This window comes from Martes martes, assembly GCF_963455335.1.
Source record: "Martes martes genome assembly, chromosome: 8".
Classification (NCBI taxonomy): Eukaryota; Metazoa; Chordata; class Mammalia; order Carnivora; family Mustelidae; genus Martes; species Martes martes.
In genome coordinates, this window is record NC_137895.1 from 15,854,129 (window position 1) to 15,875,175 (window position 21,047).

General features: G+C 44.0%; 1 protein-coding gene across 1 annotated transcript in view; it reads right to left on the reverse strand.

Moving 5' to 3' along the window:
• The window catches only part of POLR3B (RNA polymerase III subunit B), a 105,171-nt gene that overhangs the window by 22,221 nt on the left and 61,903 nt on the right, over nucleotides 1–21,047 (reverse strand). Inside the window, exons 20-23 of the mRNA XM_080811691.1 lie at nucleotides 14,730–14,939; nucleotides 12,256–12,414; nucleotides 10,039–10,156; nucleotides 8,015–8,157 (exon numbers count right to left, since the gene is read on the reverse strand). Coding sequence (XP_080667817.1) covers nucleotides 8,015–8,157; nucleotides 10,039–10,156; nucleotides 12,256–12,414; nucleotides 14,730–14,939 — 630 coding nt within the window. The remainder of the gene's footprint in view (nucleotides 1–8,014; nucleotides 8,158–10,038; nucleotides 10,157–12,255; nucleotides 12,415–14,729; nucleotides 14,940–21,047) is intronic.

Below are 21,047 nucleotides of genomic sequence, written 5' to 3' on the forward strand. Positions count from 1 at the left end.
ATGAAGATCCATTAAATCAAAATGATCTTTACATCTGCTCATAGAACCCACATATGTGTCCACTTGTGGGTAATGCTACGAAGGACAAAATACTATTTCCAGACAATCCTGCCTTCCGGGAGTGAAAACGAAGCCCGGCTAACGCTGCTCTCCCTCTGGCATGTGTCTGGGCCCAAACAGAACCAAATCACTGCAGGAATCATGGTGTGACCGTTCACTCCCAGCATTAGGGAACACTGTCAGCTCGTTTCATGACAACCTCGGAGAGCACGGTTGAGGCTGGGCACTACCTTCTCCAACCCTTTCACATCCCATTTGCCAACATCCAGCTCTCCTAGGCCTGAAGCAGCTCCAGCCGCACTAAGGCGGCTGGGTCTGACGGTTCCTTGCAGATGCCAAGAACTGTGTCCACTGCACGTGAACGCTCCAAACCAGCTCCCTGTCCTCACTGTCCCTCAGGGCCCAACTATCCCAGCTAGCCAGAGGAATCAGGGGGACGGTCAAAGTTGAGGGCTCAACAATTTACTTCCTTTCAATATCTGCTCAAATTTTTGACAGAATTTTAACCAAGGCCATGAAAGCCTGGCCAGAGAACTGATGAAAAAAGGGAACAGGGACCGAGTTTTACAATGAATGGACGCTAGAAGGGAAGGGGTTCCTGACAAACACAGCTCTATGTTACTAGTATGTCTTAATATGGGGGTTTGGCAGGTAGTTCTGGAACGAAGTATGCAAGGATTAGTATGGACTCCAGACTCGTGGCAGAGGACAACCTGTAAACCTGCTTATCCAAGAATGGGAATTTTGAGAAAATGACCGCCTTAAGGAGGAGATACAGGAAAGATGTAAGAAATATTAGGTTTCAGTTTCAAGAAAAGGTTGTTTCTCTCAAGGCAGGCAGATTCCCAGGGAATATGCCAATCTGAGGGCAGAGTGAATTAGAAGAGACAAGAGTCACCTTTAACGAGATTTACCAGTGTAGGAAATGTACCAGACCAAAAACCTGGATTTGAATCCTGACTCTGCCAGCAATGAGCTGCAGCAGGCAAGCTACTCATCATCGCCCTGAGCCTCATGGTTCAGGTTCTACAGAGTAGGAGCAACGATACCAATTAGACTGTGAAGATTAAGGACGGAAGGAAAATGCTTGTAACATACTAGTGCAGAAGGTAAAAAGTGCTATAAATTTTCATGCACATGAAGTCCACATTTTATCTGCAGCCTTAACCCCTCCCTGGAGCTCCAGACTCTATATCCATGTGCGCACCTAACATCTTTACTTGGAGTCTCCCGGGGTTCTCTCAGACCTGAGGTGCCAAATCCTCAACCCCTGCCCCCTGCCTAACTCCCAACACCCCCTCCCCAGTCCTCCGCCGCCTGGTAAACAGCAGCAGCAGCTGCTCAGGCCTCGTCCTCACCTTCAGTTCCTGCCCTTCCTCGCCCAACACCTCAGCCACCAGCAAGTCCTCCTGGCCGGGCCTCCAGAGCACCCCCCGAGGGCATCACCTGCCCCCACTCTGGCAGTGCCCCTCCTGAGCACACACTCCCATTCCAGCAGAGGACAGACCCTGTCAGTCCTGCTCACCACTGCGTTTCCCGTACCCAGAACAGTGCCTGCCTGGGACACAGTAAAAGCACAATCAATGAACGAGCTAATGACATCAGCACCTGAGATGATCCGCTATCACCTCAAGTTCAATGAGACAAAGCCGCTCTGTGACTGGTGCCATCACTTACCAAGCTTAAAGCCAGGCCCAGGGGCTCCTTCCTGTTTGTCCCTGCGGGTCAGCAAGCCCCGCGACTTGCCCACCCATTTCCCAGGCTCCGCTGCATCCACCTCACCCAGTCTCGAGCCTTCCTTTCCTGCCTGCTCTGCAAGGGACCTGGGACAGACCTAACAGCAGCCACTTTCCCAGCTTCTGGTTGTGCACCACACACTGGCTTTGCTGCTTTACACACATCGATTCCTTCAATCCCAGTGACAACTCCTAGGCAACTGTCCCCATTTCAAAGATGGGGGGACCAAGGCATAAAGAGATAAAACCGCTTGTTTGGTTAGGGCTCAAGACCTGTACCTCTTTGCCCCACTTTTTCCCAACCGGAAGGCCTTCTTTAAATGCTGAACAGAGGGCAGCCATGAAGCAAAGGGGAAGGCATCCGTTCAGGACCCACACAGGAGAGGGCAGGATGACAGCTGTATGCTCCAGAGCAGCGCACTCGGGCTCCACGGAACCCTCAGAATGGGAGCACCACAGAGCAGCTGCCCTGGAGAGCAGGAGGGGCTTCCCCTCACGGGCACACACAAAGTGGAAAACGACCTGCCAAAGATAAGCTAAAAGAATTCTTATTCCAGGAAGATGGACCCAGACCAGACTTCTAAAAGGTCTTTTCAAACTCCCAAGATTTTTTTTTTTTTTTTTTAATTTGTCAGAGAGAGAGAAGCAAGAGTGAGCACAAGTAGACAGAGTGGCAGGCAGAGGCAGAGGGAGAAGCAGGCTCCCTGCCGAGCAAGGAGCCCGATGTGGGACTCGATCCCAGGACGCTGGGATCCTGACCTGAGCCGAAGGCAGCTGCTTAACCAACTGAGCCACCCAGGCGTCCCTCAAACTCCCAAGATTTTATTCCTACGCACAAATAACTCCTACCTGCTCTCTCACTACTGGTCTTCCTTATGGCATTTAGCCTGTGGCCACATGTGACCCTTTGTACGCCTCTTGCTGCTTCGGGGCAGAGACAACTCTTGGTGGGCCTTAGCAGAGGCGGCATGTCCTTTCTAGCTCCTATAAGTCCAGCAGAGTTTTGAGCCCACAGTGGTGACTGAAATATGACGAAACAAATTTCTCTGGGGCTGTCAAGACACATTCCCATCGGTGCCCAGGGTGGGCATGCATACTTAGTGACTCGGCTGGAAAAGCCCAGGGGGCTTGTGATTTCAGTTATGCCTGGGAGCTGGAGCCTTGGTGATGAGGCTCCGACACCAGTCTACACAACGATGACCCATCCCACTTCTGATACATATGAGGAAGAATAAGTCGCACTAATTTGGGGAAGATGATTTTGGCTTATTGTGTCTGTACATTTAAGATACCATACTTAATAAATTATTCCACAAACACAGTCACAGGAAACCACATGATAGGCAAAGTGCTGTGCTGGGTGCTTTGGAAGTAAAATAAATTAGTAGGGTGTGTTTCCTATCCTCGGTGAACCTAAAGTGTACTTACCTAAAATAGCCAACAGGGTATTCTGGATATTTAACCACATATAAAATTATTTTAACAGAAACACAATGACAATCAGACCCTAAAACACACAGAAGGGGAAGACTCAAGGAATATAGACAATTAGGAACAGAAGAAAGCTGAAAAGAAAAAAAAAACAACAAAAAACTAAAACTAAAAATGAAAATAATGCTAAAAATATATGCTCACTGCTATAAAAAAGACTAAAAATTAAATTTAAAATTTTTACTAGAAATTAACATAGGTTAAAAAAATCTGGAAACTAGGGGTGCCTGGGTGGCTCAGTGGGTTAAAGCCTCTGCCTTCGGCTCAGGTCATGACAGGGTCCTGGGATCGAGCCCCACATTGGGCTCGCTCTCTGCTCAGCAGGGAGCCTGCTTCCTCCTCTTTCTCTGCCTGTCTCTCTGCCTACATGTGATCTCCCTCTGTCAAATAAATAAATAAAATCTTTTTTAAAAAATCTGGAAACTAAAAATCCAATCTCCTACAAATAAAATCAAGAAGATAAGGAAATAGACAATGAGGGTACAAGGAACATGATGAAGGGAGATTATCAACAAAATAAGAGAATGTCCGAAAATGGAAGGACCTTGAACTTCCAGAAAAGGTACCTGATTTCCTAGGACAAGGAATGAAAATTTTAGAATTCCAAGAACAGAAGAAGGATAGTAAAAGCTTTGTGGGGAGGGAGAGGCCAGTGAGGAGGAGAAGGAAGGGAGAGAGTGAAACAGGGTGCACATACACACAGATCAGGAAAAATAATGTAACATGGAATCCAGATGATAATGCAGCAACGTCATTAGAATCCTTAGAGGAGAGAATTTTTTAATCTAGAATTCTATAACCAACCAGAATATAAATCAAGTATGAGGGCAGAACATGTTCAGATATACATGATCTTAAAAAAAACTTCTTGTGCATCCTTTCTCAAGCAATTGAATGAACAGACTATTCCACTGTGGTGGGAGGTTGGGAGTGGGGATGACATGGGACGAGCCAAACAAAAGGGGTTCAAATGGGAATTCCATAAATGACTACCACTGAGCACATCTAGCATGTCTTATGGAATGTGTCCCCCACCTTCAGATTCCTATGTTGAAGTCCTAACCCCTAGGAGACCTCCAAATGTGACCCTATTTGGAGACAGGGTCTTTAAAGAGGATATTAAGGCTAAATGAGGTCATGGCGTGGGCCTTAATCCAATATGGCTGTGTCCCTGTAAGAAGAGGGAGAGCCATCAGCATTCAGGCACACAGAGAAAAGACCGCATGAGGACACAAGGACCACATGGCTGCCTGCAAGCCACAGAAAGAGGTAGGAGGAGAAGCCAAACCTGCCATGGCCTTGACCTCGGACTTCAGGCTCCAGAACTGTGAGAAAATAAATTTCTGTTGTTTAAGTCCTCAGTCTGTGGTATTTGGTTAGAGCAAACTAATGCAGGGTACTTTCTAACCTTTCCTGAAAACATTTCTGGGGCACACAGATGAGGCCTCTCAGGGCCCCTGCTGAGCCAGGCTCCGTTCCCCTGGCCTGTGGGGATCCATTCTGAACACACTGACCGGGAAGCTGGGGCTTAGAGGAAAACCACTGCAGTGTGGAGCAGGAAGAACGGGGCGCTGAAGAGGGGGGCTTCTGGTGGAGGGGAGAGGGAAATGGTCCTAGCAGACGAGTGGTCATGTGGGAAATTCTGTTGAGAGGCTGTTGATGGTATGAAGAATGGTAACGGGAATAAGAAAATTGAGCAAATTTTAAAAACAAGGTAATTACTAACTTCTGAAAAAGTACAGTTATACAATAGAGAAAACACACTCAACGACTTGGTTTGGGGGTGAACAATATTTATGTGATCAAAATAATGCAATTTAAATAATTAAATAACCCCAAATTATGATACATCTGTGCAGGGAATGGAGGCGGGGAGTAAGAAAGAGAGGCAGTGAAATGCTCGCTTCTCCTGTCTCCCGTAACAGAAAATCAATATGTCATCTCTAAAATAGATGAATGTAGATACAGCTGCTTAAAAATACTATTTTGAAATACAAAGGTAAAAGTAAGAAGAAATTGCTTCTGGGAACCAGAACTGGAGAAAAGGCAGGGACTGATGTTTTTCAGTTCAAACCCCCCTTTCTGTACTATTTGACCTTTTAAACCAGTGCATTTATTATCTGATTAAAAAACCATACTTAAAAGAAACAAAAACTATGCTTAGGTACGGGTCCTACATCATCCTTCCATCGCTTTCTTAAGGCTTACACTACCTGTTTTTTGTTTGCCTGTTTCCCCCCATCTTTTCAATAAATCCGAGGAAGCTGTAAGAGAAGCGGGTATCAAGGGAAATTGAGGCTAATCAGGTTTTCATCCTTGGATTAAAAGCCATCTGGAAAAGAAAACTAGTGAGATAAACTCCTCACTACAAGTGAAAGGTCACCTAACCCCAAGAGGGCTTCTTTCCGTTTCGTGGAGATGTACAAAATCAAGCCCCACTAAGGTTGAACCGATCTCCAAAATCTGCTGTGTCACATCACTGCAGACTGGAAACCACTTCTGTCAATGAACATTATTCCTGTCATACTAATAGTCTGACAAATGTTAGAGCACAAAGACCTGCTGACATTTTACCTGTACCTGTACAGGTCTGTCTTTACAGCAGCTTACTAACAAGTGTGTTTCTCATTTTCAAAAGTACTGTTTCGTCTACACTGTACACATGCACACTCACACATTATCTATAGATGAAACCCTGAGTAAAATCAGTCCATCAAGAGGACCACATCTGTCCCCTTTCATTTCCCTACCTTCCATTTACTCATATTCAACCATTATCAACTACCTATCAGGCATCCTCCATGAGAAAGGCTCTATCAGGCTTCATTAAAATACAAGCATATGACCCCTGTCCTCAAGTTTAGTGAAGTTACAGAACAGAGTGGATAATCACTGAAATGTTTGCCAGCCTTCCACTCTTTGCGTAATACTCCAGTGGAATAAAACATGAGGATTTGGGATATCTGAAGTTTGTAAACAGATTCAGAATGGAAACTTTCTCTTACAGGGTGCATTCTTGTAAATTATCCAGTGCCAACATTTTATACGAAGAGTACCAAGCTTTGTCCTTATCCAGGGAATAGGTCAAGTGAAATAGAGGCTGTGAACAAGATTATGGAATAACTTAGGAGCACATCTCAGAAATTGTCTAGACCTAGAGAAAGGGAGAAATAGTTTCAATACAGAGAATTTGTTTTTCACTGGCTAGCAGTAGAAAACACTAGAATCTCAAGAAATGCTTACAAACACTGAAAAGGTATGAAGAGTTAGCATCTTAGGGAATTGTATGAAGTAGAAGTGTCAAATTCACATGAATAAAATAAATTTTTTTTAAATAAGATACCGACAGGCCAAAACAATCTTGTGTCTGTCATTTGAACTAAAAATGTTTTTGATGAAACAGTTATCTTGGTCTGGAACAGTTTCACTGATGGAAGGAATGACAACTAAGGCTGGATTCATTTGACTAAACAAATTGTCATATACACTTGCTTAGCAAATAAAAGTTGAAATCATCAAGAACATAAATGCAATTATCTTCAGACCTATCAATTAAAAACAAGAAGACATCGTACTAGGAATTTACCAGTAAAGGGGAGAGCAGAAGGCATGACAACCAGCGTCCGTGATCTAGTGATCGCTACTCTCTTCTTGAGCACCTACTGTCTTCCCGACACAACACTAACTGCTTGCCACTAAGCACAGCACAGCTTTCAGGAAGGAGCGTGGACTCTGGAGCCAGACGGTGAGGGTTCAAAACCCATATCTACCACCGACTGGGGACACCAGGCCAGTGACTCATGTCACTGCGCCTCTAAGAAGTGGAAGAAAACAGCATCGACTTCCCAGGACTGGGTGAGAAGCCACTCACCCGAGTGAGTCAGCACGTGGAAAGTGCAGAGAACGCTGCCAGGCACACAGGCAGTGCCACAAAAGTGTTAGCTGCTCCTGTGGTTCAACGAGGTAAGGGGCAGACACGGCCACAGCTCAACCCCCCGGGGCCAACGTTCCACTTGGCAGCGTGGTAGATATACAACTAAAGGGGACCTACTGAAAATGAGTTAAACAGTGCTGTTTCCTGAAGATAAAAAGATAAAACAAAGCCACGAGGGCATGAGAACTCAATGGCAACCACCAGCGAGGAATGGGGCTCGCCAGTGCGGTCTGGTGGAGAAACCCATCCAGGAGCAGGACCTCGGGGCAGCGGGCAGGGAGGGCGCTGCATGGGCGTCAGGAGACCTGGGCTGCTGGTCGGTACCTCGACCTGGCTACTGGCACCCAGGGTCTGCGCTTCCTCACGCCTCCCCATGGAGCCTGGAGGCGCCTTCTCGTGCTGACCTCCTACAATACCACGGCCCAACAGACAGCACTGAAAATAAGCACCTCCCATGAAAAATAGGTCTTGATATTTATTTTTTCAAACAGCTACCTGTACTTTAGTGGGTATGCTATCTAGAAGGGACTCATAATCTTGGCGGGGAGCAGTTGCTAAAGAAGGAGATAAAGGTAGAGAGAGGCGACCCCGTGGTACATTTTTTCAATGCCATTAAAATATCAACAGGTTAACCTAAGGAACAAAACAAGCATAATTTTGATACTCATGTAATAACTTTTCCAATGGACTAAATTTTCTTTAACAGGGGAAGGTTATACAACATTTCTCATGTATGTGGTTAATAAATACTATTTTCAGTTTTATAAACAAGTTGAGGAACGACACAATTTACCTTTTTGCCCGTGACGGCTGCTGAATTTGTCTCCAATCTCTGGACGCCTGGTCTGTCTCAGCAGCATTTTGATCAGAAAAGCATCTTCGGCATTTGAAGAGATCATCACTTTTTCAATATATGAGTCCGTTGCCCCTTTGTAGCTAATATTAAGAGGAAGTCACCAAAACAGTTTTCAAACTGCCCTCTGTGAGCCTATCGCTCACAGGTCATATTTTATTTAGTATCAACCACAAAATGTTTTGACATCGCCATTCTGGACTCTGAAACATGCCTTTTGTTTCTCAACATTAAATTCTAAGGTTACAATTTCCCTTTCACAGTCCTGGTCTGAAATGGCTAACATTTAGTGAACACTTATTACGAGGCAGGCATAAGGCATAAGGCAACAACCCACACCACACATATTCACACACGGCTACTCCCTCATTGCAGGTAAGGGAACGGGATGCTTGGACACCAAGAGTGGCAGCTTGGAAGGATCACAGAGCTCCCAGGAAGGTTTCATTTTCTTTTAAGGATAAGAAATATGTGAGCATACTTTCGAGCCTATAGGGAAGGAATTGACAGAAAACTGGTTGAAGATATGGAAGAACAGAAAAGAAAATGACAGAATCAGGTCCCTAAAAAGTCTAGATTAAATGAAGAACCCAGGAAAGTGGAGGGGCAAGCTTTGAAGAGGAAAAAAGATCTCCTCCTCCAGGACAGGAAGAAAACCAGCCAGCACAACCACCCCTGTCATTCTGAAACAGCTTTTGCTCTGTAGGATTGGGTGCAAGGGTCCTGACCCCTCCCCTAAGTGGAGGACCCACTTTCTCCCCTGTGCTCCGACTGCACAGACAAATCATGGCACCCACAGCAAGGCAGCATTTAGCATAGTGGGCAGGAGTCGGGCTCTGAAGCCAGACCTCGAGAGTTCAAATCCTGACTGCCACTGGTAGCTGTGTGACCTTGGTAAATTATTTAACCTCTCTGTTTCTGTCTTTCAAACAAGGCCATCTAGAGAGCCTGGTTCACAGGGTAGTGGTAAGAACAAATGAGCTAACACCTGTATGATGCCCAGAATGGTAACTGGTACAGTGAACATTCTCGGCTAAGCCACGAAGGATGATCTGATATTCCCCGTACTTATGCGTTTGTGTAGGTCTTTGCTAACTAGAAGCGGCTCTTTGCAGGCAAGGCTGGTGGTATCTCTCAGCTCTGTGTCCCTGGGACATGCAGCACTGTGGCTGGCCTGGAGCAGACCTCGGCTGTGTGCTGAATGGATCTGCTGGACTGCCTTCCACTGTCCAGGAATCCAGCTCTCCTATGTCACGCCCTGGCCCACCTCTTGAACTGGATTAACTCAGTTCCTGGGCTAGACTGAGTATCCTGTTACTCCTTTTAGTTTTATGTCCCAGTGTGGCTGCTACCATTGGCCCGTGGCTCATCTCATGAAGTCTCATATCTCACTGTATTCGAGAGCCCAGAGGACATCTGGAGACTAACAAGCACAAGTCTCTCACTGTTCAGATGAAAGCACTGAGTCCAAGAGTTTGAGTGCTTCACCCACATAAGGTAACCCACGGCACACCCAGTACAAAAGCCCAACCGTTGTCCACTGTGATGGTGACATCACACTGCGGCCAGTGCGTTTTATTTATTTACTTCTTTAACACAAATCTGATCGTATCACCATCTACCGAATGAACTCCCGAGTACTGCACAGCCTCATCCCAGCAGAGTACACTGGTCCTCCAAACCCAGGTGCTCCTCTGCCTGTGGGGCCTTCCCACTCACTGTCCCCTCTACCTGGAACCCCTGCCTTTCTGGCCCCCAACTCAAGCCCAGGTTGGAAGGCCCCCACGACTCCACAGCTGAGATTCTCCTTCCATACGATGCTATCTCCACAGGACAACTATTACTGCCCCGAACTGTCATTTCTCCTTTCTAACCCTCCAAGAGTAATTTCTAATTTCTTCTAGCCCTTCTCTCTCTCTTTTTTGAATCTTCCTATGCATTTCTGAGGCACAACCAATACCTACGTGATGGGCACATCCTTGTACTGCGGCTGCTGGGGCACATTACTTCCTTCCAGAGGGATCTGAGTTACTGTGGGCATGGACTTATTGACCAGCACTTGTTTGTTTTCTACCTTCTCACCTAAGAAGAGAAGGGAATCACAGCCCGATCGTTACCATCTCTGTGGAACACAAACATTACTGTAGCCTGCAATTATGCGGTTAGATTGGTCCATGAAATGCACACGAGGAAGGAAAAAGCTGATTCTGTGTGAGCTAGAGTTCAACAGGACTCGTCGAGAACTGTGCCAGCCCATTTGAAAAATCAGATGAGCACATAGAGTGTAAAGTCAAGAAACTGATTTAGAGGACCATACTAACTTCATGTCAGTAAGTGGCAATTTTATTTATTTTTTAAAGATTTTATTTATTCATTTATTTTAGAGAGAGAGAGCATTCATGTGCATGCAAGTGGGGGGAAGGGCAGAGTGGGTGAGAGAATCTTGAGCAGACTTCATGCCGAGCCCAGAGCTGGACATGGGGCTCGATCTCGTGATCCTGAGATTAAGACCTGAGCCAAAACAAAGAGTCAGGCACTCAACCGACTGAGACACCAGGGGCCCCAGTAAGTGGCAGTTTCATAGATCTCTAGAGTGTTGGGACAAGTTTGGGCCACTTACTTTTATTAGTAGTTATTTCAAACAATAGTAAGTCACTGCCAACCTAACTTGGACAATGAGGAAATCAAAATATTTCTTTGATTTTCTTGCTCTTCTCACCTCTCTCTGCATCTTTTCCTGGTAAGCTCAAAGGCCAAGAACTACCGTACTGTCATGGCACTATCTTCCAAACCACATGACCCAGGTTAAGAGGGAGAGAAACTCTGCAGAAACAAATGCAGCAAGGCAGAGGGGAAGCCGTGCCCCACGGGGCTGTGGGCACAGCGGACACAGCATTCCCCACCCATGCGCCACCTTGACGAGTCACGTGGCTCTCCCCTCCCGGCGGCCTCCCCTCACCCCCTTGCTCCACCTCACTGCGGCTCCCATCACCTGCTCTGCGGCCAGAGCTCTCTGCTGGTGTCCCCTGTTTTGGCCCCTTTCTACTCTTTTCTCCACACTGTGATCAGAACGATCATTTCAAAATGCCATCTGATCACAGCATTGCTTTTAGGATCATAATGAAAATAGTAGCATGGCTGCAAAGCCTTGTGTCTGGGCCCTGCCCCTCCCTCTCCTGCTCTCTCCAGATTCACGTTTAGCATCCTCCCCTGTACTCTCCCTAGGAGCCACACTCCCAGTGGCCTCCTTTCGGAAGTTTCAACTAACGAGCCCTGCAGCTTAATAGTTATACAAGCCCTTGCCACCGCTCAGAACACACTCCTCTCCCTATCTGCTAGTTACCTGCACTCATCTGCCAGATCCCAGCTCCGCTTCCTTAGGGAAGGCTACCCCGAGCTTCCTGCCTAGGTCAGATCCTCTTGCTATCAAATGCCCTCCTAGCTCTTTACAGGATTCCTTAACCTGGCTGTGACTGGATATAGGTTCACATATGGCCCTTTGGTCAATGTTAGTCTCCACACTGGCCTGTAAGACTCAAAAGGGCGGTTGCTGTGGGCTGCATCAACAAAGTTCATTACAAGTTTGTAATTATAACGGAGTCCCACTTTTTAGGGGAAGAAGATTCTAAGAAAGCCGGTCTAAGCTAAATGCACAAATGATGACATGTCAGTGTAGATGCAGGGACACGGCCTTCTTCTAAACAATTCCTTAATGTGGCTCTTCTGAGATTCAAAATTTTAAGTAGAGAAGCATAACTAGGACTACTATGTAGAAATACATGCACAGAAAAACAGACTGGAAGGGAAATTCGTCAAGTTGAATTTGATGGGTGCCTGGGCGGCTCAGTCGGTTGAGCATCTGACTCTTGATTTTAGCTCAGGTCATGATCTCAGGGTCATGGGATCAAGCCTGTGTCTGGCTTCGCGCTTAGTGGGGAGTCTGCTTGAGATGCCGTCCCTCTTCCTCTGCCCCTCCCTCTGCACACATGCTATCTCTCGACAATTTAAAAAACAAACAAAAAACACTTTTTTAAAAAATGACCTCACTGATTGAGTTAGGAAAGTGGTTTTGTAAGTTGTTAACTTTTTTCTTCTCCGTTTACCGAATGTTAAGAAATATTGCCGAATAACTTTCATATTTCAAAAATATAAATATAAATGGTTTTTTAAAAAGGCCTTACCTGGAGAACAAATACCATCCGCATCTAAAATTTCGTGTCGCCAGATGGGTTTCCTTGTGGCAGCATCCAACATCGGTCCCATCACTTTATCAAAGGTCTGATTGGTATAGCGTTTCAATGTACATTTAGCATTTTTATATACAAGGCAACGCCCGAAGCCTAAAATGAAACCCCAACAGGGATAAGAACGACCAACAGGACTAGGAGAACACCAGATTCATGTTAGTGAACACCCACACCCCCAAACATGTTCTACATTTGGCTAATCTGGGATCTAATCATCTCAAGAGCTGGCTCAGGGCTTCCCTCCCCATTCCCCCACTCACATAAACACTGGCGTCTCTACAACCACGTGTCGGCATGAAATAGACCTTGTCTGAGTGTCACTGTGATTCTTTTGGAGCACAGAGCCAGAGTACGGGCACTGGAAAGGGCCCTGGAGGCCACCTGGCTTACCTTCGCTGTCTACAGGTACTACGAGTGCTACAAAATGAGGTCCAGGGAAGTGACGTGACCAAGGTCACTCAGCAAGTTGGTGGCAGAACTGAAACATGCCAAGTCCACCGGTCGGCCACGACCCTTCTTCCTACACATCCTTCTGGTGCCTCACTTCCGCTAACCTTCTCTGAAAAGTTTTCCTTTTTCTAACTGACATTGAGAGGAAGTCCCAAACAGGGAAACAAAAGATTAACTTTTCTCCAAAGAGGTGAGAAAATGAAAAGCAGCTGCAATCAAATGATTTTAAGGGGAGAAATCGTTTGCCTGTGCCCTGATCAGAAGAGATCAGTTTATTCTGATTATATTTTTAGATCACATGTGTCTAGTGGATGAGGGGAAAGTCCTGAGACCAACTTACAAGCTAAATGCACATTATGAAAGATCAGCAACACAAACAGAAGGAAAACTTCAGATGGAGCAAAAACTTCCAGCACTGAATCCCACAAGAAGATTCACCGGTTGCAGAGCTGCCCAGAAGAACTGTCAACTCTTCAGCACTAAATATCATTTCCCAAGATTCTGTGACTGCATGTCTTTCTTTTTCCCTTTTTCTCCCTCTGGCCAAGCAGTTATTCTAAGCTGGATTCTCTCTAACCTCCCCAGGATATCCTGAGCCATGTCAGAGCTTACTGCAATAGGAAAATGTGTCGGGATTAAACACCAGCTATTACTGAGGAGATAAAATGCATGGTTGTAAAGTCCTTCACTTACGATCCTCCCTAAGGCAGAACTCTTACAAGAAATCTAAGAATGGGAGTTTGGAAAATCAGGAAAAAGTAGATTTCTAAATAAAACCCTGGTGCTCTACTGCAATTTTTAAAGAAGGTGACTGTGCGATGAAATAACCAATTTCTACATCTGGATGGTAGATGAAGACGTCAGTGAGGCCCCTGGTAAATTGTGTACAGCCAGAATAAACTCCGCTCCGAGAGCCGGCTGCTGTGGAAACGTTACATGATCTTGAAATTCTGTGCAATGGCCATTAACTGCAACGTGCTGGAGTGCAGTGGGAATCTGAACGGGCTGAAATCAAGATGTGTTTTCCTCTAAGTGTAAATGGACATTTTATTTACAGGTGATAGCTGAAAAGCCGGAAGACAGTAAACTCAGATCATTAAATTGTGTTGTGGAGTTTCTGACAGATATCACAAAGTCTTCAGATTTCCACATAAACGTTACCAGTTAATCAGAAAGGAAAACATCTAGTTTTAAAGCATGGCTGTTGTCATTTGGAGGAAAAAAAGAGGCATAAATTAAGTGCAGCCAACATTAATGCCAAAGACACATGTCTAGGAGTACTATTATGGCTGCCTAGCAACTACAGAGAGTGAAGGGGAAGGCAGAGTGGGCATGCCAGGGAGGAAAAAGAGAAACAGAGATTATGAAGAGACGAGTCAGACGTCAGGTCAGGTGACGGGTACAAACCATGAAGCGGGGACTTGCAAAAGTAAACTGTCAAAAGGCAGACAAAGGGTTACATAAAAACGCTAAGCGTTTGTGTGTTTGTATTTTTAACTTTCAGCATTTTGCTAACAAAAAGGTATGAACACTGTGGGGCTGAGACATAGAATTAACAAAAATTGCCTTTAACACAGAAATAATACTACTACTGCCTTCTCAGTTTGTTGCCGAGCATATAACTAGAGAGATTCAAAGACTGTCTTTCATTTATTAGAATTCCTGCTAGGAAATAAACAAATTCTTGCATGTTTTCTGTTGAGGAACTGTCCCAAACTACCCATAAAGTAAAATATAGAAAAAAAACACACATTCAGTAATTCATTTGACAAATTACCTCTACATAATATTCATTTAAAAAGTCAACACTGAAACCTAACTGCCTCCTGTTTGTTATAAAATTCAAATCATTTGAAGCCAACATTAACATTTTGACACCAGGTGATTTTTAACAGATTGTCCTTATGCCTGAACTCTGCAGAGTGCCTCTGGTGTCAGAGCTCTGAAAACCCACTTACCCCTGTCCAAGGAGGCCTTGTTTAAAACCAGGGCATCTTCAATATCATAGCCGCTGTAACTCATCACGGCAACTGTTGCGTTCTGTCCAGCTGGAAGTTTCTCAAATTCTATCAACTCAATGGTCTTTGTTTTAACCATGGGTTTTTGTGGGTATGCTAGCAGATACATGAGAGTATCGATTCTGTTCCGCTGGTTGTATCCAATGGTACCTTCATTGATATTGGAGAAAGCAAAATGCAACACTCTATTATGTCAAATAATTAGGTAGCCAAGAATATAGAGATGGAAAAGAAAAACCCACATTATTTTCACTAATTAACATGAAGAAAACCTTCAGGTTAAATATTTCAAAAGCAAGACTCTCACAGTGCCTACCGACATTTAAAAGCATTTTTTTCCCCTCAGTAATGTTAAAAGTTCTGCGAAGAAGAAACAAATCACACCCAAGGTATTCTAACATAAGTAACTTCAACCTACTGGTTGTGAAATTGACCAGGGAAGCCAACAATTCTGTACTCAGTTCTACCATGTTGCAGACCCATTTCCAAAGCTGTTCTGGAAGGTCATTAGAAACCACACTCAGTGCTGACAGGTGACGAGATTACAGAATAGGACAAACAGATCCATTCCATAAAAAGAAATCAACCATTACAAAAGTTCTAAATAAAAAAGAACAGAAGACAAGGAAGGACAAGAAAGGAAGGAAGGAAAAGGAGGAAAGTGAATGCAGAGAAGAGAGGATTTACTCATCTCCTTAACTCTCCATTCACAAAGTACTGAATAAACACTACTCTGTGTCTAACACCAGAGATAAAGTGGTCTTCAGGGGAAAGGAATCCAAGGTCTGGTTCAATCAGGTATAGACTTTTAGGTCCTTAGCAATCAGGCTTTCCACCTCACTGGACCTTGGAAGTTGTTACTATCAATTGGAAGTGAAATCACAATGTTACCCTTTCTCCCTCTTCCCCAAAGGGGTTCGCTCTCCTGGTCTTGTGAATACAATACACTCTCCTGCTCAGAGACCTTAGAATGGGGACTCACGTTTGCCCTACTACTAAACTTACGTGTGGGCTACTGTGCCTCTTTAACTTCTCTCAGGTATCTCTTCTTTTCCGTTGAGTGGCTAAGAAGGTAGCCTTATGTCTCTTTTTCTCTTGCACAGGCTTCCATAGTGACACATCCTCAACATCCACATACCCCAAGAAGCCTAAGTGTCATTTAATGGAGTTAAGTTCTAAGAGGAGCAGATAACCAAAACTCAGTATTTATCTCCTTCACCTTTTTCTCCCATTCATGGCATGAAATCAATGGTGATTTCAATTCAGGGATGAAAATAACCTATTCAGGCAGCAAAAATGACATGGCACTCCTTGACAATTATTATTGAAAGACATAATGAAATCTGTAGGATATGAACACCTAGTACAGTGGGGGGCCCACTACAGCTGCTCCGTAAATGTCAGTAAATAAAACCGAACTGCATTATACTTTTCTTTTCTTTTTTTTTTTTTTTAAGATTTTATTTATTTATTTGACAAAGAGATCACAAGTAGGCAGAGAGGCAGGCGGGGGGTGGCGGGTAAGCAGGCTCTCTGCCGAGCAGAGAGCCGGATGCGGGGCTCTATCCCAGCATCCTGGGATCATGACCCGAGCCGAAGGCAGAGGCTTAACCCACTGAGCCACCCAGGTGCCCCTACTTTTCATGACAGTGTATGTTTGTACTTAAATCTCAGGAAATTTATCATGAACTGTTTCTTGACTTTACACTTATAAACTGTCCATTAATTTATGTTACTTTAGTGCCAACTAATAAACTGGGCCAGACACCTGGTAATAGATCACTTACTGTTTTAGAAATAAAATGCCTGTTGCCTGGATCGTGGTAAAGTTCACTGACAATAAGTTTGTCCTTTTACATGAAATCACTTAAAATTTATGTCAAGATTTCAGCTCCAATTGTATACTTCACCCAGCTTGAGCTGAGGGTTCAGGCAGTGTCCCACCAGGCTGCCAAACACGGCTTCTGAAACCTGAGACGGGCGTGATTATGCAGCAGGGAAGCGTTCACGGCTGCGCCTCCCAACAATGGCCAGAGAGACTGGCTCCCGCTGGAAACTGTGCTACCGGGCCCAGAACGCAATTCTCAGGCATCACAACTGACCTGGCCGCTGAATGGATGAACACCAAAATGGTTTAGCAAATGTTTGGTGCTTATGATCTCATTAGAAATTTTCTTCAAAGACTTTTTAAAGAACTCGCAGGGGTACGCACATGGATATACGTGTTTAGCTGTACTGACGGGTGTGTTGGTGGAAACAGGATTTATAAGCTATGACTTCTCTATTATAAAACCTCAAAATGCCATCGCACCCCACGTTTTTGTAAAAATCCTGAATGACTATTTTGCCAATAAGCGATCTTTTTTTGAAAAAATGTCATGCGGACATTAAAAGACTAGTCTGGGCAAAACACGTGCCCAAACTAGGATGTCTCTTACTATTTTCAGTTTCCTTTATTAAAAGGGGCATTGCACATATGTAATAACCAACACGATGAGAATATCTGTAGGCAGGGTTCTCCCTCCACTGTCCAATGTAGCTGTAACTTCAGTCTTCGGGGCTATACCTACAGACTCATTTCCTTACTACCCAGGACATGATCCTTCTTATAAAATCATATTTTCTTACTCATAACTTTCTTAAGAAGCCACAGGATAGCACCGCAAGGTATGTCCCTGTAGGTTAAAATTATTTTAAGATGGATGAAAAAACGTTAGTAAGCATACACACAGCAGACTGAATAGCTTAAGAAATGTATACTGAAAAACAATGAAGTTTTATGCATTTAACTTTTTTTCTGTCTCGCTTTGCCCAATATTTGAAAATTTAGTAACATTATTAAATACAATAAACTTTAGCCATTCGAAGTGTATAAAACTGATGAGTTCTGACAGATATGTGCCTTTGTAAAACCACCACCACAATCAAGATCCAGAACACTTCCGACACTCCCAAAAGATCCCTCCCTCTGTTCCTGACCCTGGGCAACCACGGCTCTGTTTATCATTACAGTTTGCATTTTCTAGAATTTTATGTAAATGGAATCCTGCAGTATGAACTCCCTTGCGGGTTTTTTCACTTGGCGTAAGGATTCTGAGACCCGCCCAGGTGGCTGTATCACAGTCCACTCTCTGCCGCCGTCGAGAACTACTGCACTGCGTGTCTCTACGGTTTGTTCACGCGTTCATCAGCTGCCGGATATGTGAACTGTTTCGTTCGGGGCCCTTGTGCATAAAGCTGCCGTGAACATTCACACGTAAGACTGTGCGTGTCCACTTCTTTTGGGCAAATACACGGGAGTGGAACTTCTGAGTGGTTTGGTAAGGGTATGGTTAACCTAAAAAACTGCTTAAGAATTTTCGGAAGTGTTACACCGTCTACATTTGCACCAACAGCGTATGCGCTTTTTAGCTGCCCTACTCCTGACATTTGGTGTGTCTGTCTTTTCCAATTCAGCTGTTCTAATGAGCAGGTGGTGGGGTCTCAGTTTTAATTTACATCTACCTAGCGACTGAAAACATAGAGCAGAGTTTCATGACCTTACGTGTGATTCCTATTACTCTCTGTGAAGCGCCTGATTTTCATTTTTGCCATCTTTACACTGAGTAGTCTCACCACTGAAGAGTTCTTACACGTAGTGGGCATCGATCCTTTATCAGATGTATGTACTGCAAATGCCTGCTCCCATTCTGTGGATTAATGTTTTTCATATTCTTAATAGTGTCTTTCAAAGCGTAAAAGTTTAATTTTGAGAAAGTCTGAATTACTAATGTTTTCTTCCTTTTTCACAGCCTGTGCTTTTTCAGTTCTAAGAAATCTTACTTAGGTCGTTCAAGGTCATGAAGACTTTTTGCCTATGTTTCTTTCTACACATTTTATGGATTTAGCTCTTTCATTCTGAGCTATGATCCATTTTTTGTGTTCATTTTTTGTATGGTTATGAGGGAGGAGTTGGTGCTCATTTATTTTTATATGGATACACATATATACATGTTATTTTGTTGATAAGATTTTCCTTTCTCCTGGAATTGTCTGATATTCATTGAAAATTTAATGCTCACAGAAATGTGGGTCTGTTTCTGGATTCCTGATTCTGTTCCACTGATCTATATATCCACCCTTACGTCAGTATCACACTGTCTTCATTACAGTGGCTTCACAGCAAATCTTAAAGTCAAGTTGTACAAGCTTTCCAACTTAGTTCTTTTCAAAAACATGCACCTGATTTCTTAACAACTTTACTACTGAGCTGGCATTCTGCTCGGCACCAAGGACACAGTAATAAATAACACAGACCTAGTCCTGTCCTCACGGTGCTTATATTCTACAGTCTAGCAGGGAAGGCGTGCGATTTTTAGCTGCTCCACATCCTCACTGATGCTGAGGAGGTCAGGACCCACAGTGAAGGGGAAAAAGTGAGGTAAGAAGTTAGTTTCAACTGAGAAGAATTGTATAAGTTTTATAGATAGCTACATTATGTCTTGCGCAGAAGACAGAACGTAACCTTTTCTAAGTTACTCAACCAAAGTGGGGTTCCCTCTCCTTGTCAGAAACAAAAAAGGTACCTATTCTGTCTGACAGGGTTATTAGGATTAATTAAAAGAAACATGTCTAAGTCATTTCAGTAGTCAGTAAGGGGCAACATTCACCAACAACACTACGAACGACATCAGCAGTGACAAACACACACCCCTGGGCCCTGCACTATCACCCATTCTGCTTCCCATTCTAACTCTACATACTAAACTACACTGCAACTTTATCTCCATTAAGTATTCATTATTTAACTTTCTAGTCTCAGGAAATATCGTATCATCTTACATCTGAAATAGCTACAATGATTTCAATTTTTTTTTGAACAGTGAAACTCTAAAAAATGTAACTGCCAGAGATAATTTGGCCAACACATTTTTTCATCTTGTATCTATCAAACAGATAAAGAATAAATCTTCTAAAAAAAATTCAAAGAGAAAGTTGAATGAAATAGGAGGAGATATAGAGTGAAACAAAATTTTATGAGGATTTTTGTATACTATGTGTTTTTAGGATCGCAAAATCTAGGCTATTTCTAGGACATTTCATCCTAGTATAAAGTGGGGAACACAACAGAAGGAACTATCTGCTTTGGAACAAAATCTACTGAAAACAAAAACAAAAACAGAAGCTGCATTAGCTCCTGAGCTTAAAAAAAAAGTCCCAGCAATTTGGGGGTGAAGGAGGGTTGGGAAGAGGCTGTGGCTAGGGGAGGTATGTGATGCATATTCATCAACTGAGCTGATAGTGACTGAAAGATCCTTTTAACCAGGAGAAAGTGTTCCACTAGAGGATTGCCAACTAATAAAATGGACAGGATATGAAAGCGTGACTCATGCGGACTTGGCGTCTGGTGCCAGGCAGTCCATACAATGCAGCTCCAACACACAGCTTTTTACTTGCAGTGCTGAGTGACCCGGAGACCTCGCCATTTCCATCCACGTCTACCTCGTTTCTTGCTCTGAACCTTGTCACCACAGAGCTGTATCACGGAAGGTTAGGTGTTCCTCAGTAGACAGTTAAGACAGAACGCGGAAACTTGCACTTTATTAATAACTTAAAGAATCTTAGACTTAAGAAACACCTCTGCTGATGTTTCGTGTTTATTAAAATGTGCTCTCTCTTATGAAAGCTGAGGCTTTCAGTCTCTGCGCTTTGGGCTTGTCTTGGTCTCCTCTGTAGTGACAGAAAAAGGACTTTCATTTCGTCACTCTTGATGGGGGGGTGGGGGGGGCACTGGGTAGTGAAAAGGAGAGAGCAAATCTTCCAGGTTGGCAAGAATGTGTAGTGATTTAATTCCGGGCTACTTTCACTTGCCACACGGACTAACGGATGAACAGCAACTAAAATATGACTTCGGACCATTCACGGAGAATCCCTGAGATGTAGACTGTCTTCAGCAATGGCTCATACTTAAAATGGGATAGCGTGCCTTCTAGTTACCAGCTGCCAAGACTGCACAGAATTAAAATGACTCAGGGAAGTCCAACTCAAAAGTGCTAGGTCTGCTTTACAGACCTGGGTTTCTGCTGTGGGGTTTTCTCCCTCTGCCGGCCTTGTTCCTTTTGTGACTTTTCATACAGCCCTCGCTCAGTACTTAGCTATATGAGTGTCCAAAGAGAAATGTGGTCATGTAATGTGCCAACTTTGAATGTACTTTTATCTCGATGCTTTTCTTTCCAGTCAGGTGTTTTATCATAACAAACAGTAACAAAGCCTTTTTTT